The sequence below is a fragment of the Pseudoliparis swirei genome, chromosome 9, assembly GCF_029220125.1.
Source record: "Pseudoliparis swirei isolate HS2019 ecotype Mariana Trench chromosome 9, NWPU_hadal_v1, whole genome shotgun sequence".
NCBI lineage: Eukaryota > Metazoa > Chordata > Actinopteri > Perciformes > Liparidae > Pseudoliparis > Pseudoliparis swirei.
Window position 1 is genome coordinate 25,456,903 of NC_079396.1, and position 25,187 is coordinate 25,482,089.

Consider the following 25,187-nt stretch of genomic DNA (forward strand, 5'->3'; position numbering starts at 1 on the left):
CTGGAGGTTATTGGAGTAAAAAAATATAATAATTAAAAAAATTAAAATTGCTGACACACCTGAAATGAGAGGATTGATTATGGTTATTAGAAGAGACAAAACATGACGATTTCTCTCGAGAGGTTGTCAATTGTGTATGTGTGTGTGTGTGTGTGTGCGTGCGTGTGTGTGTGTTCTAAGTGGGTCAGTGGAGCAGAGCTGTGCTCAGAGATCTATAGCCTCATCCATAATTCATCACAGTCACACAAACGGCGTGCGGCGAGCGGCTCAGGCTGCTCCCTCCGCTCTCCCTCCCTCAGAATTCGCAATTTCCCTTCGCAAACAAAATCCCCCGACCTCTCCGGGCAGAGAGAAGAAGAGCCGAGTGCTCGCGCCGCGCCGCGACGGCACACGGCGAGGAGCTCGTGGGGACCGGCGACCGTAGAAATGAATCCAGCGAAGGAGGAACAGAGATGTGGGTCAGAGGCGAGCAGAACATCCTGGAGTGACTGACCAGGTATGTGGCTGTTCTGCAACGGCTGAGAACACACACACACACACACACACACACACACACTCGCACACACAAAGAGGAAGGACCAGCTGCAGGCCAAAAATAAATACACAAAGGATGACCGACAGTGACTCAGTGCTGACAAAGCACACGACCTCATTGGCTCACAGCAAACATTCAACATTCAGGATGCAAGTGATTCATAAGAAGGAGAAAAATCTCTGACATCAACAAGTTAAAAAACAAACATATTCCTCTAGGGGGAAAAATATTAGTATGAGAGGAACCTTCAGATATCTGTCGATCAATATTCATTCAGACAAAGATTATATAAAAACATATAGACACTGACAGAGGGAAGAGTGGGCATCAAACACACGGCCTCCTCTCCTTTCCTTTCCTTTCCTCTCCTCTCCTCTCCTCTCCTCTCAAACATTCCTCCACCCCGTCTCTCTTTTGAGGCTTCCCTTTCACAACATCACACCCGCCTTAATGGCTTCACACTTCAATTATCTTATGCATCTACTGTGAAGCCTGCGACGTGTGTGTGTGTGTGTGTGTGTGCTGATAGCACCGGATGAGGGCGTTGGCCTACATGTATAATCACAGATGAATATTCAACAGCCTCATTAAAGAGTCTCGGGCGACGCTTCAAAAAGCACAAACGGTGAGGTGGAGAGTTCAAACGCACACAAAGACACACACACACAAAACAGAGGAGCGTTTCATTCGATTGACAACATAACATTTTAAATTGCATGATTAATTTACTTTGCTTGACTTATTATCTTTGAAGTGGAAGACCCCCCCCCCCCCACACACAGGAGTGCAATCCCCCCCCCCCCCCCTCAGCGAAGTGGTTCATTCCCTCCACTGGACGGGGAACCTGTGAGCGCTCAGCCGGGTAACGTCGCCACGGCCCTCTTTGAGCATCACCCTTGTTACCACGGAGACGGGCAAGGGGCTCCACGGCCGGAGCATCGGACCCAGATATATGAGAGAGAGAGAGAGAGAGAGAGAGAGAGAGAGAGAGAGAGAGAGATTTTGAGAAATATAGAGATAAATATATTGAGAGATATAGAGATAGATAGACAAATAGATAGATAAATAGATATATCGAGAGATAGATATAGAGATCTATTTATAGAGATATAGATAGATAAACCTGTGATGCTGACTGATGTGCTCTCACATCGCCACGGAGACCTGGCTCCATCGTGGCATCCCACAGAGAGGTGGGGCGAGAGGAGATCACACACACACACACACACACACACACACACACACACACACACACACACACACACACACACACACACACACACACACACACACACACACACACACACACACACACACACACACACACACACACACACACACACACGAAAAACTATTTGCCACGGCCCGGTAGTTGGCAAACACGGCAGTGCGGTGACATCACCTCTGAAGAGCACACGCTTCATCATCTTCACGGAAAGTCAATCGAAACTCAGCTGCTTGTTTGTACACAGGTGTGACTGCGTGTGTGACTGTGTGTGTGTGTGTGTGTGTGTGTGTGATGACCCGCAGAGGCGCCGCTTTGGGAGAGCACGCATTAGTCTTCTTGTGTTTGTTTTACATTCAAAGTTTCTATTGAGGCTTTGAATTTTAGGACTTTCTAAAAAAAAAATATCCTCAAAACTAGATTTTAAGGAAGCGATTCATTGGATTCAACGGGCAAGTCATTTTATATTCAAGCAACTGCCCTCAACTCGGCACAAACTCCTCTCGACCGCAGTTAAAATGTCGCAGCGGCGTCGCGAGATGATGAGCCGGTTGAGAATATTTAAGCGGTTGCAGCGTTCAGACTTTTCTACGTTGCAAAAAAAATAATTGGGATCTCAAAGAGTCGGAAAAGGATCCGACGAAGAGCACGACGGTGATAATATGAGCGTAGGCAGCGAATGTGACGGAGCAGAATGCCTCAATGTCGCCAAAACATGACCTCAGGACGAGCTGCCTTCATCAACACGCAGCCCGAAGGGAGAAGAGGAGGGGGACACGCCTCGGGGGACCAGGGGATGTTCGGCGACTCCCACTTCTTCATTACGCGAGTCTGTGTTGACGAGAAATGGCGAAATCCTCCCGACGTCCGACGTCAAAACGCGTCCTCACACGAGACACGGCGACTGTGAGCGATGGACTCGAAACCCGGAGAGCAGAGTTATTTATATACATTTAATCCACCCAACAATGTCGATGCGCATCCAGTATGCAATTATGGATACTAATCGTTACCGTCGCATTGAAAATGCGGAAGGTTATGTTTTGATCTCCGTGTATTTATTTATTTGTTTGTATGCGTGTTACTCGCATAACTAAAAAAGTATTAAACCGAATCACATGAAATTTGGTGGGATGATTGGTTATTATCCGGGGACCATTTGATTAGATTTTGGGATCCATCGGGTCAAAGGTCAAGGTCATGGAAAGGTTAAAATCTTCTTGAATCGCATGCAATTTGGTGGGATGATCGGTTATTATCCATTTGATTAGATTTTGGGATCGATCGGGTCAAAGTCATGAAAAGTTCAAAATCTTCTTTTTACCATAGGTCAATTTTTATCCAATTGGCATGCAACTAATGCCAACATGTTCATAATTCAATGCCCAATCTTGTGATATGCGAAGGTATGCGCTCTACCGAGTGCCCGTTCTAGTTTAAAATGTGCCCGTATTACAAATCATTGACCCACGCTACAATTCATACATTTCTCCAAATCTATTATTTTGATCAGTCTGGAAGAAACAAACCGGCCGATCGACGCCCCCGACACGATAGATCTACCGTTGTATGATTTAATCTATAGGTACGTTACAGAGATAATGTCATAAGGAACTTAATTACTCCTCTCCATATGATGTACTAATAACTAACTTGTGTCTGTGTTCATCATGGTCCTGTTTTTAGTATATTTTAAAAGATATAACTATATGAAGGCAGCTGAGAAGAAGAAACAGAATGTGCCATTTAATAGCCCTGGATCTTAAAATAAAAAAAAATGTTTATTTTTATGTTTTAATGCAGGCGTTGGACATCAACATGATGTCATCCAGCTGTGGGACTCGCCGCTGCCATGAAGTGTTTCAAATACGAGGCATTTTGTTTGGAGACGGTTCGGGAGAACACGGCGGGTAACCTCCACGTCGAAATTAAAATATGGTGGCGGACTAAAGAAGACGACAAAGGAGAAGACGGGCGGAGACGGGGGGAGGGGGGAAGACACGGGCTCAAATCTACCCGAGGTCAGTGAACCTGGAGGAGGTCGACTCCTCCAAAAGAAAGACACGGCTTCAGTCAAAAGAAGCCGCTGCGGTCGCCTCGAGGTTCAGCTCCTGCTCTCTCTCTGCAGCTCGAGTCCCACGAGAGCCTCCTCTTCTCGTCTTCTTTTACCCAGAACCCCTTGCAGCCCGTCACTTCTTCCACTCTTCGTTGCTCTCCGTCCCTCCGAGGAGAGAGAGAAGAAGGACCAGGCCGGTCTCCGTCTCTGCGTGTCGCTCCTCGCAGGCGTTTCAACGAACGCGCGGTCGATCAATTAATCGGCGGCCGATCGTGATGAATCCCTCCGGCCGAGCGCCGAGCTCCAATACGCCTCCGCCGCCTCCAGCAGCTCCAGAGGAGACGGATCCAACTCGGAGGCGGCTGCAGAGCTAGAAAACGAGCCCCCCCCCCCCCGATCAGAGGCAATGAAACGCAATATTTACCAATAATTACATCCCCCCTGGCGACGGCTCTGACCGCCGCTCTGAACACAAGTTACTGTTTAACGAGAGTTAAGATAAAGTGCGGAGACGGACCGCTCGCGGCGAACCGCCGAGAAAAGGGGAGTAGAAGACTGAAAATCAAATATATATATCAGTTAAAAGCATCGTTTGCACGGTTCTTGCGTCCATCGCCTTTTTCTTTTGTTGCAAGAGTACAACTCACGTTTGGACTGCCGGCCCGAACCAAACCGGGTCGAGCAGCCGAGAGGAAAAACTAAAAACTCCTGACACTGAATCAAACAGCTGGGAGACGGAAAAGACGGAAAGATGAAGCAAATGCATGAAGACGGCGTGCCTTCAGGGCGAAGCTTCGGCGTGGGGGCGTGGAGGCGTGGAGGCGGGGGCGTGGGGGCGTGGTCCGATGCGGCCGGCGTGTGTTCTGCTTACCTTGGAGTATTGTCTCCGGAGGTTGAAGCGCTGCACCATCCTGAACCCCCGTTCCTCTCCTCTACACGGATCTCTCTTCAGAGGACGAGTGGCCTCCCAATGTAGAGTCCACACACACACACACACATATGCACACACACACACACACACTCACGTGCACGCGCTACCCTCCTCTCCAAACAGCCATGAGCACACACACACGTTTCTAGTCCACGCCGCTTTCCTCTACTATGCAAACAAAAGTGAGGAGAGAAAAAGAGGAAGAAGAAAAAGAAAAAAAAGGAGAGGGAGAGAGAGAGGGAGATAGGGAGAGGGGAAGTCAGCTCAGCTGTGTTGCCTTCGACTCGTATTCACAGTGATCCCCTGAGCTCCGTCTCTCACACAAGATCCTCACACCACATGGCTGTCAAATGATTACCAGCACACACACACACACACACACAAACGCACACGCACACACACACACACACACACGCACAAACACAAACACACGCACACACACAGACACAAACACACGCACGCACACACACACACACACACACCCTTCGACATCCTCCGTCACACACACAGCCTCGGCGCTCGGCTCTCACTCATCTAGGATGAGACAAGGTTGCCTCCTGCTTCCTGTCAGTGAGTCGAAGGGTTGGGCGAGGAGGAGGAGGAGATGGGAGAGGAGGAGGAGGAGGGGGAGGAGGAGGAGGGACCAGCAGACTGTCTATACTAACTATCTCCAGGGAGATAGGGAGGGGGGGCAGGGAAGGAAAGAGGAAGAACTTGCGAGGGGAGCAAAAGGGGGAGGAAATAAAAAGAAAGAAAGGAATCATCCTTTCTGAGACACACACACACACACACACACAGCATCCCTCTCAACCTCCACGAACAAACTGGATGTCACACACATCCAAGGTCAACCACGCTGTACCATGGCAACCTGGGCTGGGGTGTGTGTGTGTGTGTGTGTGTGTGTGTGTGTGGCGTAGTTCGAGGCAAGCTTGCTGCAAGTTTCAGGGTAACCGCGGCGACCTGAATGACATTGCCGGTTGATGCTCGTCTGTCAGGCGGACTAACCTTAGCCCCGCCCCTTCATTCCAGGTGAGGTCACATACATCTGGAGGATACTTGGGGGGGGGGGGGGGGGATCTAAATTTAGATTGAAGCCTTCAGGGAAGTTGGACAGTCACACCTACAGGTCCCGCCTCACTCCGCTCTGCCGAGCATCGCTCCGCCCGTGACACCCGGCACCGAGTCCTCGGCTGCTTTCATGAACCCCGAAAAGAAGAACAGAAGTCAGCTGGCGAGCAGACACAACCTCCTACAGCAGGCCGGCTGACCCGACAGCGCCCTCCGGTGGCAGACGAGGCCAACTGAAGTCTCGCGGGGAGGAGGAGGAGGTTCAAAGTCTGAACTCGAGGTCAAAGGTCGTAAAGGGCTGTGAGGTTTTAACCGACCGATAGCGACACACGTACACGTCGAGTCGTAGAACATTTCACCTCACATACTCATTTTCACACATTCTCTGGATTTAAAAAACTATCGTCTGACAATAAAAAAAGTGCTACACAAATTGATGATTGTCCGAGCAGAATACAGAAGATCTGGATTTTTAAAGAATGTTGATATATTGCAGAATTTACTGTAAAGCAAAAAATATCTAAAGAGTAATTTGCTTTTAATGGTTGGATTCACAATGTGTCTGAAAATCAGTCAGGGCCCATATGTACAATAAAACGGGTTAGGAATTTCTCCTGGTAATTCTGGGCATTAAATCATTCCATCTTGTTGGAAATAATAGTGTGCAGAATATATAATATACTATATAATAATAATAATAATAATAATAATAATAACTTTATTTATATAGCACCTTTAATAACAATGTTTACAAAGTGCTCCACAGAGTCAAAGCAAAACAAATTGAATAGCAAGAAACCAATATTACATTTAAAAAATAGAAATATATTTAAATTTAAATCAAATTAAAAATAAATAAAAAATAAATTAAGGGAACCAAAGTTCTGCATAAAAAGACTCGATCAATTAGAAGCTGTTCTATAAAAATGGGTTTTAAGAAGTGATTTAAACTTTTATATATATATTTATATATTATATGTATATTATATATATATATATATTATATATTTTTTTTAAATATATATATATATATTATATATATATATATTTCAAGGTATATCTGAAGTTACAATGAGGCGTCAAGATTCCTTCCGTGTTCCTGCAGTGTGAACCGGAGGAAGGAGTAGCGCAAGGACTATTCATTTCAATGTGTGTGTGTGTGGGCGCCTGACTGAAGAACGAGTCGTGAACCGGTCCTGAGGTCTGCGGTGTCGTGTGATGCGTGACCTGCTCACGCAGCACAGGATGTTACATCATCAGCAAAGTAAACCGGGTCAAAGATGAGACGATTCCCGGCTGCCGTCACTCACCCTGTCCGTCTCCTCCGTGGACTGGTACCCCGACGACAGCACCACGTCGCCTCCGGTGCACCCGGGCGTGGGGCTGCTGGGCGCGGCGGCGGCGGCGTTGATGGACGAGGAGCGCGGGCGGCTGGTGTGCTGCTGCGGGTCGTGTGTGTGGCGGCGGTGCGGGGTCCGGGGGCTGCCTCGCAGGAGCGGGTCGCGGTCCCCGCTCCCGGATCCCGACCCGGGCGCTCTGCTGCGGCGGCTCTGCAGGCTGGTGCCGCGCCTCATCGTTGCCGCGGCGACGCCCGAGCCCCGGCCGGCTGCGGGGGGAACCACAGGTGCAGAGAGGGGGTCAGATTCGGGACGGCGGGGGGGCCCCGAGGCGTCCTCCTCCGGGGCGGAGGGGGAGGCGCCGCTCGCCGACGCCACGGACGAAGACGAGGAGGACGACGAAGAGGGGACGGCGGAGCGAGAGAGGCGTTTACGCTGATGCTGGAACAGCTGTTTCAGCCCCTGGCCCAGACCCCCCACGCTCATCTTACTGAGGGAGGGGCGCTCCGACTGGGACGAGGCCCTTTTCAACTCGGGGCCCTGCGACCCCCCCGACCTCTCTTCCAGTTCCAGGACCTGAACTGGGGCCCGGCTGCGTGGATAGCAGGGAGGAATCGTCCAATCAGACACGTCCCTGTCTTATCAGTGAGACGCCAGAGGCTCAGAGCAGGATAAGGACTGAAGAGGAGAAGACTAGAGTAGAGTAGAGTGGAGATGGGTCTGTCTGCTGGAGGCTTGGAGCGGCTCAGTGGAGGTCAGAGGGAAGGATCCACATTGGGAGCATGCATCTGTGATTCAGGAGCCAGAAGCTGGAGAGAGGAGGTTATGGATTATGAGAAGCTGCAATGGCGCCGAGATCCAGTGACATGAAAACACTCATTTTCCTTTTCTAACTCGTGACATTTTGCATCTTTGACATTTCATGCACATGGTTTTCAACCAAACTAAACGCCATTCATCAGCACCCAAAAAAAATCAGTGTGCAAAATATTTGATTGGCACTCGAGACCGCCGGAAAAGCCTCAACAGCAAAGGGAGGTCTTAAGCGGTCTTAAGGGGTCTTAAGGGGTTTTGTTTTAAAAAGCGTACTGCGTGCAGCAGTGTTCATTATTCAAATTGCAGAACATTTATCCACAAATATGAAGTTAGTGGCAGAAGAGACGCAACAGGTTGAGCAGCGAGAAGACCACGTTACTAAAGCCTCTCCTCCTCCTCTTCTTCTTCTTCTTCACGGATTAACGACATCAGCCTTTGTCATTTGGTTGATTGGCTCGCATCCATTTAATCCCGCCCCCCCCATCTCCTCGATTGCAACCAGGAATTTTGCACACCGACCAAAATAAATCTGCGCTCGTTATGTGTTTTTTTTAAATAATAAAAAGGCCAAACGCCGCGTCGCCGGCTGCAGACGGCATCGGCCAGGCTGCCGGTCTCGGTGACAGCTGGGAGGCCGATGTTTCACGGGCAAAGAGCAAGAAAGAAAAAAAAGGGATAACAAGCTGGAAGATTTTTAAAAACTAAGTATAGATGAATTCAAGCAGGTGCGTGCAGGGTGAGAAAATAAACAACAGAGGGGGGGGGGGGGCGGAGTCAGAAAGGCACAAGAGGCCGGCGGAGGAAAGGATGAAGAGAAGAGGGTCGAGAGTGAGAAATAAGGACTCACTCACCATCAGCCTGACTGTCGGCGTGACTCACTGGATCACCTGAGGGAGGATGGGAGGAAGGGGATAAAAAATAAGAGAAGAAACTTCAGTATTCAAGACACTCTGACCGCGAGATGCTCCAACAATCTGGCATATCATTCGGTTTGCAGGCGGTAATCTTGATTAAAAAAGGTCTTGGCTGGGGAGCCCGCCGGGCATACTGGAACAGGACACGTGCTTTGCTGTGCGCCGTTCCTCCGGGGGCTCATTTGGCATCCCCTAAAGGCGAGGCCTTCCTCGTCCTTCCAGACGCACGAGAAACAACATTCGGTGAAGAAACCGGAGCGGACGGCGGACAAGCCGTCTTCCTCGAGGAGGAACCTGATTGGTGGATTAGGGATCAGCTCAGAGAGATGGACCCGCAGACAGACAGACAGACAGGCAGACAGACAGACAGGCAGAGAGACAGACAGGCAGAGAGACAGACAGGCAGACAGACAGGCAGACAGACAGAGAGACAGGCAGACAGACAGGCAGAGAGACAGACAGGCAGACAGAGAGACAGGCAGACAGACAGGCAGACAGACAGACAGGCAGAGAGACAGGCAGACAGAGAGAGAGAGAGACAGACAGACAGGCAGAGAGACAGACAGACAGGCAGGCAGAGAGACAGGCAGACAGACAGACAGGCAGACAGACAGAGAGACAGACAGACAGGCAGGCAGACAGAGAGACAGGCAGAGAGACAGGCAGACAGACAGGCAGACAGACAGGCAGAGAGACAGGCAGACAGACAGAGAGACAGACCCTCCCTGCAGCATCAACAGCGTCTCCCATTGAGAGCAGCAAAACAAGCGCGGCAGGAACAGTCGGCGCCCTGGGGACGGACGGCTGCACTCAAACTATATTCCTTCAGGTCATGAAGAAGAACACAGACTTACTCTCACATACACACACACACACACACACACACACACACACATACATACAGACACACACACACACACACACAGTCAGCTGTTGGGGTTTCGGAGACAGACGGAGAGCGAGCATGAAGGAGCGTCACAGTCGATCACAATGGCGACGTTGTCCCCGTCGAGAAAAGGCTCCTTCACGCTCTGGTTTCTCCTCTTCATCGTCTGCAACGGGCAGATCCAGAGCAGCGGATCCAGAGCAGCGGATGCGGAGCGTGCGCTCCCTGTGGCGGCGGCGGCGTGTCCACCGGCGCCCGTACGATTGAATAACCTGCTAGTTCCTGCAGCCGGGCACCGACTGACACCTTTTAGATATTTGAATCCATATTCCGTGATGAAATGATGACAGGATGTCATCATCAGGGTTCATACACATTTTGAACAATGGATTTCCACGACTCTTCCAGGACTTTTAACCAAATTTCCACGACCAAACATTTTGTGAAATCTCGTTTGTATACATCATGGATTATCCCTCAGCTGCTGTTGCTATGGCCAACGAAAATTGCCTGCTTATAATTTAAGCTTCTTCCTTTTTTTTCAAACTCAGCGTAAATGAACAAGTGAATATAACAAATTTCCATGACTTTTCCCAAACTTTTGTGATTTAATTTTGTTTTTCAAGGACTTTTCCAGGCCTGGAAATAACCATTTAAAAATTCCATGACTTTTCCAGGTTTTCCATGACCGTAAGAACCCTGTGTCGTGATTCATGACACGCCGCTACGTTGCAAACACGAAAGAAATCTCCTCTCACGAAATAAATCTGTACCTCCAGGGCTCCAGACTGCGACCAAATGGTCGCATTTTGCGCCTAAAATTAGACACAGTGCGAGTAAATTTTTCATCAACTCGCGCATGCGCGACCAGTAAATTAGCAGATTTCTTTTTTTGTTATTAAATATTTGTGTTGCTTACAAACTTGTTCTACACTTCAGCCCACTATAGTTAGCGGTAATGCCTGAATGACTGGTTTGCTAACCGACATTAACTCCAGAAGAAGAAGAAAGGAGACGAAAACCGAAGAAGAAGGCTGGCCTGTGTGTGAGAGCGGGGGGGGGGGCTAATGTGTGAAAAGAGGCGCACCGCAGCCGAGGGCCGCAGAGTGAGAGGTCAGAGGGGATCCTCACCACCGAGCGGCGTCCCCGTCCCCCGAGTTGAATCTCTGGGTCGACTCAGCCGACTCTCACATGTCTGCCCCTATAGACTGATGCTCACGGTAAACACATTGGATCGGGAGCGCGCGAGGATTTTGATAAAGTTAGCGGAAGGATTTAAGTGACAACATCCGGTTTTGCAAAGTTAGCGGAAAGAACCACGTGAAACAACATCCGTTTTTCAAAATAAGATGTCGACAAATCATACACGAACATATAAAAGTAAACAATGAACTGATTTTGTATCTTTATAGATCATTTCTGAGATTTAGCTTAAATTATGCTAACATTAAAACATTTTACTGGACCAAGGAAGAGTTTATAAAATAAGTCAGACTTTTGTATGTTAAGAAAAGTCCTGTATATAGATTTCCCCAAGAGTTCCAGGAAATGAATAATGCAGATGTGTTCCATACATATCTGAAATCCCCTACAATAGCAATCAAACAATTTTAATGTATCAATTAGGACATTTTTCAAAGTAAAAGTCCTAAATGTTTAAAGAAATCGGTAATTTCTTTAATGTTTGAGTTGCTTTATATATGTATTTCCTCATAGTCCTAGGCAATAATACTACACAATAAATAGAATGCTTCAATCGACTCAGTGATCGGTATTATCGGTGATCGGCAGATACTGATTTCAGTGATCGGTGATCGGCACAAAAAACCTGATCGGTGCATCTCTAATCATAACATCATCAAACCCTAGATGGTATTGAAAAGAGAACGTGCTGCATAGTAATATTTATTTTTGATTCCGTTTCCTAAGAGAAACTGCTTTCTATGAATGCATTCAATCAATGGGTGGGGGGGGGGGTGGTGAGAGTGTGCTCACCCGTGTGCGCGCATCACGGCAGAACTTCGATGTCGGCGCGCGCATCGCTCTGTCACGCGAGCCGAGAATTGTTGACGTGGGGGGGGGGGTGGAGATTTCACCCTGTTATAATGGTAGGGGAACCACTGGAGTTGATAAGCGTGTCTTCTTGTCTGATCAATACACAACTGTGAGGTGCGTGAATGGACAGATCGGCCAGCTGCTGATCACTCACTCAATAGCTCGACTTGTATGAATAGATGGTGCGCGCGCAGCGCGCAAACTTTTTTTTGGGGAGCACCGAAGACCCATTATGACCCAGGAAAAACCCTGTGTGCGCCCCTACATTTTCTGCTTGCGCCCCTAAAATTTTAAGTTAGGGGCCACTGTGCTCCTAGTAAAAAAAGTTAGTCTGGAGCCCTGACCTAAGAATAAACAGGGTTCTTACACATGTTGACCAATGGATTTCCATGACTTTTCCATGACTTTAAACCAAATCTCCACGACCAAACTGAAATATCGGTATAAACATGAAAAATGTAGAAAATTTGGCGTCTTCGCCGGCTTATATTTTGAGCGTCTTTCTTTAAAAAACATATTAATTATTTCAAACTCGGCGTAAATGAAAATGTGATAACACATTTCCATGACTTTTCCCAAACTTTTATGATTTAAGTTTTTTCCATGACTTTTCCAGGCCTGGAAATGAACATTTTAAAATTCCATGACTTTTCCAGGTTTTCCATGACCGTACGAACCCTGATAAAGTTTGATTGGCCCGCGGAGATCAACGCAAACCTTCTCGTTTTACGTGAGTGAGCTTCAATTTCTTTAAACCATTGATTGAATCTTCATTTTCCTTCATGTAGAACTAAAGCAGAAGGATTCACGTGTACAGATGTTCACGTCCGATGCCCGCGATATGAACTTCCCGTAAGAGTGGAGCGGGCCGTGTGGAGACGCATGACCCTCACACTTCAGAGTAATGGATTACAATGGAGCGCCGTGCCGCTGTTTGGGTCAACCTTAGTTAATCCGGTCCTGAAGCCCATCCCTCCCCGTGTGTGTTTATAAATCCTCTCCTTCATCCACGGGATGATCCCAGCACTGGATTGGACATTTTCTTAATTGCCTCCGGTTTTATAACCTAAATCCTCTTCCGGGAGTCGAGGCCGGAGGTTTACCGTTTGTGTACGAGAGGCCCTGCGTCTTCGTTCCCTTTGAGTCGTTCCACCTCGATGAGAGCGACGACCGCCCAGATTACTGACCGTCACAACATTCTACGCCTCCGACACGGCGCCGAAAATACCGAAACACCGCACCAATCAAGAAAGATTAGCTAGAAATAAAAAAAATAAAAAATCTTTTCTTCCTCCCCTGAAAGGGGCGAATCAAAACAAAAGCGTGACACTTTGGGGCGACTCACATGCTCGTGTGTGCGTGTGGCTGTACTGTGGTGTATTTAAGCCCCGCCCACCACTGAAACAGATCATCGGGCGTCAGCGGGCAGCTGGGATGGAGTCAGCATGTTCCTCAGAACAATACCGTCAGGGGTGAATTACAAACGACCACACGGACAATGGCCTCTCCGGAGCCGTGTGTCCCTCACGCATCTCCTTGTTCACACACACACACACACACACACACACACACACGCTCTGTGGCTCATTCCCATTCAGCGCGCTGCTGCGGTCATTGTCTTTGGAGAGACGGTGAAAGCTCAGCAGAGCTCAGCCGGCGGCGCGCTGGAAGCAACGAGAGCCACAGCCTCATCAGGTTGCAGTTTACATCCAGGATATGCCCCCAAAAATTGTAGATATTGCAACGTAAGACGTGCTTTGGTGAGGTCCCAGTGACCTTTGACCACTGCAGTTGAATCAGGTGGCTGAATTTGAAGCGATTTCTTTTCTAGAGACTTCACGACCTTGACCTTTGACCACCGAGTGCGACTCCGTTTCTCTTTGAGTCCGGCGTTCCTGAGATGTCATATTCCAGAGACTGGAACAAAGCCATACATCTGTGTGTGTGTGGGGGGGGGGGGGGGCATGGTAAACACAGGGTTCTTACACATTTTGACCAATGGATTTCCATGACTTTAAACCAAATGTCCATCACCAAACTGAAATCTCGGTATAAACGTGAACAATTTAGAAAATGTTGTGTATCGAGGGCGTACGCCGGCTTATATTTTGAGCGTCTTTCTTTAAAAAACATATTAATTATATCAAACTCGGCGTAAATGATGTGATTATAACAGATTTCCATGACTTTTTCAAAACTTTTATGATTTACGTCTTTTCCATGACTTTTCCAGGCCTGGAAATGAACATTTTAAAATGTCATGACTTTTCCAGGTTTTCCATGAGCGTAGGAACCCTGGAAACAGCTCAAACTGACAATGTGTCATGTGGCGGCAAGCAAGTGAGAATCAAAGAACAATTAAATGTTTAAAATATGGACAGAGCTTCTGTTCAAAACCTTCAACAAGTAACCGGCAGCACGCGAAGACGCCGCCGGGAGAGAAAGAAAGAAAGGAGAGCAGAGCGGCGCCGAGGGCCCGTCCATCACGTTGAAGGTGAGCGTGAGTGGCGGTCGGCCGGCGCCCGGGACAGGCCACCTTCATCGTCGCCGTGCCGACGACAAGAAGAGGAGAAGCGACGGCGAGAAGGACGCCACGCCTCTTTGAGGACATTGCGGGGTTTACCACATGAGAGGAAGAGGAGGGGGGAGAAGGTGAAATGTGACCCCCCAACATCATCTTTAAATCGAAAGATTCAGTGTCCCCGTGAATAACGAGACTAAAATCCAAATGTTTAACAACTAATCACATCAATAACGAGAATGTGAGTTCTGTTTCTAGTGCCCAGTAAGAACGGAGGTCCCAGTGCATTGTGGGAGGTGGCGTCCTGTATTCGTGGTGCATTGTGGGAGGTGGCGTCCTGTATTCGTGGTGCATTGTGGGAGGCGGCGTCCTGTATTCGTGGTGCATTGTGGGAGGCGGCGCCCTGTATTCGTGGTGCATTGTGGGAGGTGGCGCCCTGTATTCGTGGTGCATTGTGGGAGGCGGCGTCCTATATTCGTGGTGCATTGTGGGAGGCGGCGCCCTGTATTCGTAGTGCATTGTGGGAGGCGGCGTCCTATATTCGTGGTGCATTGTGGGAGGCGGCATCCTGTATTCGTGGTGCATTGTGGGAGGTGGCGCCCTGTATTCGTGGTGCATTGTGGGAGGCGGCGCCCTGTATTCGTGGTGCATTGTGGGAGGCGGCGCCCTGTATTCGTGGTGCATTGTGGGAGGCGGCGCCCTGTATTCGTGGTGCATTGTGGGAGGTGGCGCCCTGAGGGCTCTGCAGCATAGAAACATCACGCCCATTATCATTATTGAACAAAAGGCAACAATCAAAGGGGGATTATTTAAAAACGGGGATTAAGAATTACAAAACTGAGATTGACCGTTCTTCTTGACATAAATAAAAGTTGTGTGTGTGTGTGTGTGTGTGTGTGTGTGTGCGGGGTCAATCTGGCCTCGGCGTTGTTTCTGGACGCTTCATCTCTGAACATACAGTCGTAGCCCGTCTCCCATAACGATGGTCGCCGCGTGAACAAGCCGCGCAGTGTTCCCCCTCCGGAGGGTCCGGGGCACAGGGCCCCTCTTTGTCCCGCCGAGCCGCACGCCGGCCGCCGCTTCACTGACAGGAACACATCAATGAGAGGGACGAGGCCGGAGAGCTCTGGCAGCGACTGGTTGTGCGAATGTGTGTGTGTGTGTGTGTGTGTGTTTATCAGACAAAGACAGAAAAGGAAAGGGAAAGAGAGAGATTGACGGATTATATAAAAAATATGGCGTGGAAATTTGCATCTGTGTACGTCCGTATATATATGTGTGTGTGTGTGTGTTGTCTTTGACCAATGGAAACTGGACCATATCTCATTCAGCAGCTGCGTAATGACAGCATAGGCAGGAAGCAGGAACAATCGTTATTGTGTGTGTGTGTGTGTGTGTGTGTGTGTGTGTGTGTGTGTGAGAATAGCACAGTTGTGTCAGCTCTGTGCAGGAGATGACTTCTGCATACTGCAAAGAGTGTGATAAGAGACACAACTCTTTGTGTGGGACGGGGCGAGCGAGTAAGAGAGAGAGAGAGAGGGAGAGAGAGAGAGAGGGGCGAGAGAGAGAGACAGATGAGGCCAGATTGGATCAAAGGCCGCCCCTCGCCTCCCCGGCCGTGTCGGGTTCAGCCCGGGGCGCCCGGCACAGAGTGTGTGTGAGCGGCAGGTAGGTCCCTGACGGGAGGCGCCACAACGCCCCTATTGTGCAAGGTGAGGCCCCCGCTGCCAGAGTGGCCCTCTGCTTTCCAGGAACGGGACAAACCCACACACACGTAATCATTTACTCACACACACACACACTTACATCTACACACACATAAACCTAAAAATGCACTTACACCTAGACTCCCCCAAACACACACACATCTACACACCCACACACACACACACCTAAAAATGCACTTACACCTAGATACCCCCAAACACACACACACTCACATCTAGACACAAACACACACACCTAAAAACACACTTACACCTAGACCCCCCCCACACACACACACACACACACGAAACATCTCCCTTGTGCTCGAAGGTAACCGGTGCAAACAGTACACACTGCTGCAAAGGTCACAACAGAGGTCACAGGGTTCACCAGAGGGGGGCCCAGAGGGGGGGGGGGCTACGCTTCCACGAAGACACTCTTATCAGCCGTCATCGACATATCGGAGCAGTGCAGCAGCGGCCGTGAGCTCGCCAGTATGACTGACACACACACACACACACACACACACACACACACACACACACACACACACACACACACACACACACACACACACACACACACACACACACACACACACACACACACACACACACACACACACACACACACACACACACACACACAGAGAGGGAGATTGACTGCTCAGGTGGACATCCCCCCCCCTCCATCTTTAAATAGTGAAGCAGTTCTCGCTGCAGTAACTCTGTGAACGTCGTGTCATGTTCCTCTAATCTAGAGGAGCCTCACGTCTCTCAGGCAACAGGAGACCGTCTGAACCTCCACACTGAGAAAACAAAACCAAATGATCCTCACAAAACATAATAATACACATAAAACTAGAACGGGCACTCGGTAGAGCGCATACCTTCGCATATCACAAGATTGGGCATTGAATTATGAACATGTTGGCATTAGTTGCATGACAATTGGATGTAAATGGACCGTGCTATGGTAAAAAGAAGATTTTGACCTATCCATGACCTTGACCTTTGACCCGATTGATCCCAAAATTTAATCAAATGGTCCCCGGATAATAACCAATCATCCCACCAAATTTCATGCGATTCGGTTTAAAACTTTTTTTGTTATGCGAGGAATATGCATACAAATAAATAAATAAATAAATACACGGCGATCAAAACAAAACCTTCCACATTTTCAATGCGAAGGTAAACATGCACACTCAAACACACACGGGACAACAAGTGGTGTGTTGGTGTGAAGCCAAACTCCCCAAACTGTGAGGTGGGAAGCTGCGAAGGAAGCAGAGAGACTTTAGGTATAAAAAATCCACATCGCGTTCATCCATTCTGGACGTCGGCGGCTGCGAGAGGCCGCGAGGAGGCGGCGTGGCCCCCGGACACCGCGTGGCCCCCGGACACCGCTGAAGGCAGTCTGGGGGCCGCGCGCTGAAGGACACATCTCTGCATCTGTGCTCGACGCCGCGGCCTGCGTCCCGGTGAATAATTCACCGACACGCCGAGCCGACGGACGGGAGTCGGTCGCGAGGAGGAATCCGGAGCGCATGCGATACATTTGAATCCGTCCGCAAAGACTCACTCGTCGAGCCGACGGGTGTTTCACCGGCGGCTCGGGGGAAGGAACCGTCACCGGCAGCGGGCTGGACGCAGTGTGTTAAAGGCGCAGGACGGAGAGGTGAGGACAACTCAGTCACGATGTGTAAATCATCCACTATTTAAATAACTCTGCGGTCAGATCTCTGGACTCAGGAAACCAGACACCTCTGCAGTTGACCGGTGGGGGGGGGGGGGGGGGTCTTGAAGTTATACATACAGAAAATCCTATCTCATAAAATTTTAATATTTCCTCAGACCAAGTAAAAAGATTTATAACAGCTGAGTGTTTGTCAAGGCTCAGGAAACCCTTGCAGGTGTTTCGAGTTAATTAGACAATTCAAGTGATTTGTTTAATACCCTACTAGTATACTTTTTCATGATATTCTAATATTTAGAGATAGGATATTTGAGTTTTCTTAAGCTGTAAGCCATAATCAGCAATATTAAAAGAATAAAAGGCTTGCAATATTTCAGTTGATTTGTAATGAATCCAGAATGCATGACATTTTTTTTTTTTTTTATTGCATTACAGAAAATAAAGAACTTCATCACAATATTCTAATTTTCTGAGACAGTCCTGTATATATACATATATTTTATCGGGGGCAATTTTTGACCCCACTGACTGAAACCGAGGGGTATTTACATATAAATTGGGGGCATTTTTATTTATTTTTTACTCGTGTGAAATAACATTTAATCTTTGTTCACAAATATGAAATATACTTATTTAGGCATATGAGCAATTGTCATAAAAATGGCAATAATAAGACTTATTAGGCAGTAGTCTATGGATTCAAAGTGTTTTCTTTGATTTTTTGAACAAACAACAATCAGAAAACATAAATCAGACAATTATACTCAATTGTATTCTTCTTTTTGTGTGGTTATTTATTGTAATACATTTTTTTAAACAACTATTAACAATTCTAACTTATTTTTTGTTTTTTATAATTAAAAATAATATTTATTGATTTTTTTGTGTACCTACCTTGTACAGGCAATACAGACAAGGACACACACGACAAAGAAAAACAAAACGCTATTAAATTATCGGAATTATGGGGGCGTTTTTTGCCTCTCCTGGTGATATCAGGGGCAACATTATATTTCTTTGGGGAAGTTTCGCCCAGTTGAAAGATTTTATTCCTTGTGAGTTTCAAACTTTGTCTCTGAAACCCAACGCGAAAAGTTGTCTTCCAAAGTTACAACTTTTTTTACAAAAAATTATCTTTAAAAAACAAAAAGCCCCCAGTCGCCCCTTTTTTTTCCTGTGTGACCCCCGCTTCTCCTCTGCCTCTTCAAACAGGAAGGGATACGAGAGAGAGAGAGAGAGAGAGGGGCAGCTGGTTGCCAATAGAAACCTGCAGCTTTCAGAGAGGAATGTCACCTTCGTTCTGGAAGTGAGGGCGCCGGTGCTGCCGGGGAGGAGAAGAAGAAGAAGAAGAAGAGGCCCGGTTTGACAAGACGAGTCGGACGCTACGGCTTCTCACTACGAACGTTTACCGACGGCGTTGGAGTTTAAAGAACAACTCGGACTGCAGCAGCGATAAAGAATGATTTGGCGTTAAGCTGCGCGGATGACACCTCACAGTAACGCCCTGCTGGAGGGGGGCGAGAGAGAGAGAGAGAGAGAGAGAGAGAGAGAGAGAGAGAGAGAAGGGAAAAAGTGTGTTTCTGCCGGAATGATGCTCAGACCGGTGGAATGCCAAAGGAACTGAAGGAAAACCCGATTATGGATTATGGGATGGAATAAAAGGACCACGAAATATAAAAAACTGCAACCGACGATAACTTTACAGACGGGATTAACCACAACTTCATAAAACACAGGATGATCCGTGGCGTCCTGACGGGGTTGTTTCAGCTCGAGGTAGAAACACACATCAAGACACGTGTTTCTGTTGTTAGTGTCCGGGAACGTTTGAGACTTTTACAATAATATATATATATATATATATGATATATATTATATATGTATATTATAGAATATATATTATATATAATATATATATACAGGACTGTCTCAGAAAATTAGAATATTGTGATAAAGTTCTTTCTTTTCTGTAATGCAATTAAAAAATTATTAAATATTAAAAGAATAAAAGGCTTGCAATATTTCAGTTGATTTGTAATGAATCCAGAATGCATGACATTTTTGTTTTTTAAATTGCATTACAGAAAATAAAGAACTTTATCACAATATTCTAATTTTCTGAGACAGTCCTGTATATGTCTCTCATTGCAATACACACACATGCTTTGATCTGCAGCAGAGAGGAGCAACCACGCAGGAGGGTTACAAAAAAATAGTTTGTTTCACGTGAGCGTTTTCTTTTCTTATTGAATCATTAAAAGTATTCACATGTTCTGTGGCCTGTGATCCGTTCCCTTATCGGCGACGCCACTCGTCTTTATTCGGGATGCGCGGAGCAGACGAAGCCTCCGCGTGGCACACATTGTGCGAGAGCTCTGGTCCATTCTGGACGCAGCAGGCCGTCACAGCGTGGGCTCACACGGCCACATGGACTCACAGTCCACGGTCACATGCGCCGACAATTTAGAGGTCAATTTAGAGGTCGACTAATGGCCAAATGTTCCTCGAACTACAGAATCGGAGCACCCGAAAGGAGATGAAACTCATCCAACCAAACAGGACGTAAACAGTTTGCTTTTGACTGTGCGACATCGGAAGTCGTTACTTTTTGCCTTCCATACCCATCGAAGCATCTCAAGTCTTTTGGTTAATGCGTGAAAAGCATCAGGTGCATTCCTTTCCCGATAATCTACTTCACGTCATCTTCTCTTATCCGGTGTCAGTGTGCAGCTTCTGTTGAGAGAGAGTCCAGCTTTCTCCAAACGCGGCCAATCAATCAGCCCCTGTGGCCGTCAGGCGAGCCGCGGGTAATCTTGTGATCTGATCCGGGATAAGCACATTTTCACCACGTCCGACACCGAAGTGTTACGCAGCGCTGATCACAAGGAGGAGGAGGAGGAGGAGGAGGAGGAGGAGGAAACTCCCATCTTCAGAGACCACTGAGTTCTGTGTTGTAAACCCATTGGGCCCGTACAAAGATTCTCAATGCTCAGCTCAGCTCTCAACCGGGACGGCACAACGCGAGGGCAGCAGGATAGGAGGAGGAGGAAGAGGAGGAGGAGGAGGAGGAGGAGGAGGGAAGCGTCATTGCGGTGGTCTGACTGTCGAAGGGAGACATGAATGGCTGCTTTCAGCGCCCTGAAGGGGCAGCCAAGCTCTCAGCCACTTAGAGTATGCCGAAGATAGTGGGATACATCACACTTAAACCCTGTGTGTGTGTGTGTGTGTGTGTGTGTGTGTGTGTGTGTGTGTGTGTGTGTGTGTATATACTTTACATGCAGTGTCAAAACCAGCAGGTTCCAAAAATGGGTATATATATATATATTAGGGCTGTCAGCGTTAACGCGTTAATCTATGATAATTTGGTTGGCAATTAACGCACTAAAATATTTAAAATTAGCATTTTTTTTATTTTTTTTTACCGCAGCAGTACGGTTTGACACTGTTTCCGTTTTTAAAACAATCATTTCTCCGCGAAAATAAGGATCATAAATCAGTTTAACTCGTGGATGAATCAGTCGGGTTTCCTCCTGCTCCTCCTTCCTCCCGCCTCTGATACTCAGAGGAACGGAGGGCGACGTGTCGGGGGACGCGGCGCGAAAAGAACACACGAAACCTTCAACGTGATTGGTCAATCCGTTTGTCTGTCAACATTTCGGGGGGAAAAAAAAACCAATGAACTCTCAGTAAATCACAAAGGACCTCCCACCTCACAGGTTAGGCTCATTTAGCAGCCTGTCAGTCAGAGAACCAGAGGACACGGCGCGAGGACAATGAGGCTCATTTCAGAGCTGAGATTGTTCTGGAATGTTTGATGTAGAACACGTGGGGGTGTGTCACTTGCAAAAGTCTTTAAACGGTGCATTTAATTAATTTTGTTAAATGTATAAAATGCCCAGCCTCCAGAGGTTAAGGTGACATATGTGAATGTCAGTCAGTCACCAAGCCACTGGTTCTGCTGCTGTTCAATGTTAAAGATGACAGGACCAATGGGGTCTCAATATACTTTTTTTGTACTAATCTGATGTTTCACTGAAGAAACAATTTATCATCCACGATATTAAATACCTCGCTGGCACTGTATATGTAGGAGCCTCTTTGAAAACACAGCTCTGTGTGAAGTTTTGTCTTTAAAAGGAAGGAAAACACTTTTAACCTTAGAGGTTAGTCGGTCATTTTGACCGATTAAATATTTAACCTCCTCTCTTTTTTTCAGCTTTTTGACCCGATTCAATGTTTCACCCTCCTGTTAACTTTATATTTACTAACATATTTTACCCTTTGGGTTCAATTTGACGCCAGCAATTAAAACCTCCAGAAAATTATTAGAATTAATATTGTTTTCCAAGTTTAAGTGTGAGGCACTTTATGTTTGTTTGTTGACTACCGAGAACACCACCGAAGAACACCGACATTTAAAAATTGAATGGGGTCAAAACTAAATGGCAGGAGGAGGGTGATGTTTGATTTCGGGTCAAAATGACCCGAAGGGGTTAAACATTGAATTTTTTGTTTGTTTGTAAATGTATAAAATGAGCCCAGCCTCCAGAGGGTTAACGTGACATATGTGAATGTCAGTCAGTTACCAAGGCCACTGGTTCTGCTGTTCAATGTTAAAGATGACAGGACCAATGGGGTCTCAATATACTTTTTTTTACTAATCTGATGTTTCACTGAAGAAACAATTTATCATCCTCGATATTAAATACCTCGCTGGCACTTTATATGTAGTAGCCTCTTTGAAAACACAGCTCTGTGTGAAGTTTTGTTTAAAAGAATGAACTTTAACTTTTAATTGCGATATTAATCGTAATTATCATGATTAATAATCGCAATTCAAAAAATGTGCTTTTAATTAATTTTTTTTTTCGACGATTGACATATTTAACTTTTAGTACGATTAATCACCTTTTATGATTAATTAATAATCGCAATTTCATGTTTAAAAATTAATAGTTAATTTTTTTATTAATTTGAATATATATAAATAAAATTACAATATCGGTCATTTCATATCTTGAAAACAATCACGATGAAGCATGTGTTCTGGTATAGTTCAATAAATAAAGCCTATTGTTTTGTTTACTTCTGTGTTGACACATAGTTGGCAAATGAAAAGTGCTTTTTACAGTTTCAAGTAAAAATGTTAACGACAAAATAAAGAAATAATTTCCAGCTCTCATAGTAAAGTTTGATCACAACTTTCTGAGAAATGTAAGTAAGTAAGTCCGAGCTTGTTGTTGTTGTTATTATCATCATCATCGATTTAGAAGATGTAATTGTGCATCCCGGTGTCTCAATACGTGACTTCCAATAACGCGAGAGACGAGACGTCGTCGTGTCGAATCAGAGACGGAAACTGTTGCCAGAATAGACGAGCAAGTGGGTGAAAAGCAAACCTCGGGTCCATCGTCACGACGGATTCCCTTCATCGGAGGAGACGACAACATCGGGCCCACAGGTCTGCAAGAAGGGAGAAAAAAAAAGAAAAAGTCAGATGGAAACTGCAATCCTCTAAATGCTTTCTTGGCAGGTCGTCGTCCCCGTTGCCAGCCAGCTCTACGCCTGTGAGCGAGAGTGCGTATGCCTCCGTCCGTCTGTCTTCCAGACACTGCTAATAGGTTGCGGGGCGGGGGGGATATAATAAAGAACTGCTCCTCCGTTAAGTATACCAGGCATCAGATGTGATGAGGCTGCTGGATGTCCATCCTCACCGAGCCATGAAATGTATTTAACCCATCGGATTGCATTAGCCATGTTGAGACTGAAATGAACCCCGCTGAGGTTTTATAAAGCGTGTGCAGGTTGCAACCGGCAAGGCCCTGGAGACAGATTAGTATGAAAGCCTTTTTGTAAAGTTAAGTTTGAGGAGTCTGGAGAAAGAAACTCACAACTTTAAGTCCATAACAAGCTATTACATTATTTAAACGTAAAACATGTGTAAAACACAAATAAACAGCAAAATATATAGAATTATTTATATAATAGATATAAATAATTCTATATATTTTGCTGTTTATTTGTTTTACTCTACAAAAAAAATCAATGATACACACCTGTTGTAGAACAATTGTAATTTCTTCTTCTTCTTCTTCTTCTATTAAATAGCTACTGCAGCAAAACACCCGCACGTGAACCCTGTGATGACGTCACGAGAGAAATATACGAAATATATAACCTAAGTTGAGTAACAGACGTACTTTTAAAATCGCTAAATAATTAAATAACAGCGGGCGAGCCGTCGTGTACGTTTGTGAAGCGATGTGTCTTCAAAATAAATTAAATTTAAAAAATGTTTTAAAAAAAATAGACGTTAGTTCGGTGCCGGTCGGTGTCGCCAGTGAGCAGCGGTAACGGACTCAGGTTCACGGTCCACCGAGCTGCTAATACGATGAAATATCGACACCGACTCTTTACGGCTTTTTTCGCGCAGCACGGAGGCGCCGCGCGGGTCACACAGCGGCACGAGCTGTCGGTAAAAACAACCGGGGGGAAAAAAGAGGACGACAATGTATATGTTACACTCACAACGGGGTGATAGCAAACTGTTGGAGCTGACGGACGTTCAGCGAGCGGCGGCGGCGGCACCCGCTCCTCCTCCTCCTCCTCCTCCTCCTCCTCCGAGTACGGTCCGCACCAACGGTCCGCTCTCTCGCTCGGCTTCTGACGTCATGACGTAGCACGTTACCGAAAACGGAACGGGCCAAAGATCGTGTCGCGGACAGAGGTGTCACTCCCTCAGAAAAACTATGGAAACCCCATTTCATTTCCTCCACTTGCGATGAAAAACATAAAGATCATTCAAGTCATTATAATGAGATACTATCTCAAAATAATGACTTAACATCTCATAATTGTGACGTACTATTTCAAACAGCATCTCATAATTACTGTTTTGGCATAAACATCTGCTTTTTTTTGTTTATTTATCTTGGCTATGTACAAAATGTGAAAAATACAATGAATAAAACCGACAGACGGAGAACAAAATGTGTCTATTTTCTGGTCGAACATTAAATGACATGGCTGGCCTAATTCATCCAGCTTGGACTGTGAGCCAGTGACTTGCAGCATACAAAAGCTGCATGAGAGATGGACATATTTGATGAATAACTACTTTCTTAGCTGAATAAACAAATGTTTACATATTGTACTGTTTTGGCTCAATAAGCTTAATTGACTCCTGGACAACAAGATATGCAGCATTCTCTTCAGCTTGACATTTGTGTTAATTCCAGAGAACCATGTAGTTCCCCATTAAAACCTAATTAAAACCTAATTTTACACTACGTCCGTCTTCCTGTTCCCTCGCCTCCTCGGAGCATTTCATCCCAGGTTAATAAGTGCACGGTTGCCCTCTCAAAGCCTCGGTAGCCATGGCAAGATGAACATTTATCTCCAAAACAACCAGGAAAGAAATACTAAAAAGCCTTTA

General features: G+C 46.5%; 1 protein-coding gene across 1 annotated transcript in view; it reads right to left on the reverse strand.

The window, feature by feature from the left end:
• The window catches only part of tmcc1a (transmembrane and coiled-coil domain family 1a), a 40,394-nt gene extending 16,029 nt beyond the window's left edge, over window positions 1–24,365 (reverse strand). Inside the window, 4 exon segments of the mRNA XM_056422728.1 lie at window positions 7,129–7,964; window positions 8,823–8,858; window positions 23,152–23,215; window positions 24,281–24,365. Coding sequence (XP_056278703.1) covers window positions 7,129–7,641 — 513 coding nt within the window. The 5' untranslated portion in view covers window positions 7,642–7,964; window positions 8,823–8,858; window positions 23,152–23,215; window positions 24,281–24,365.
• Window positions 24,366–25,187: the final 822 nt, after the last annotated feature.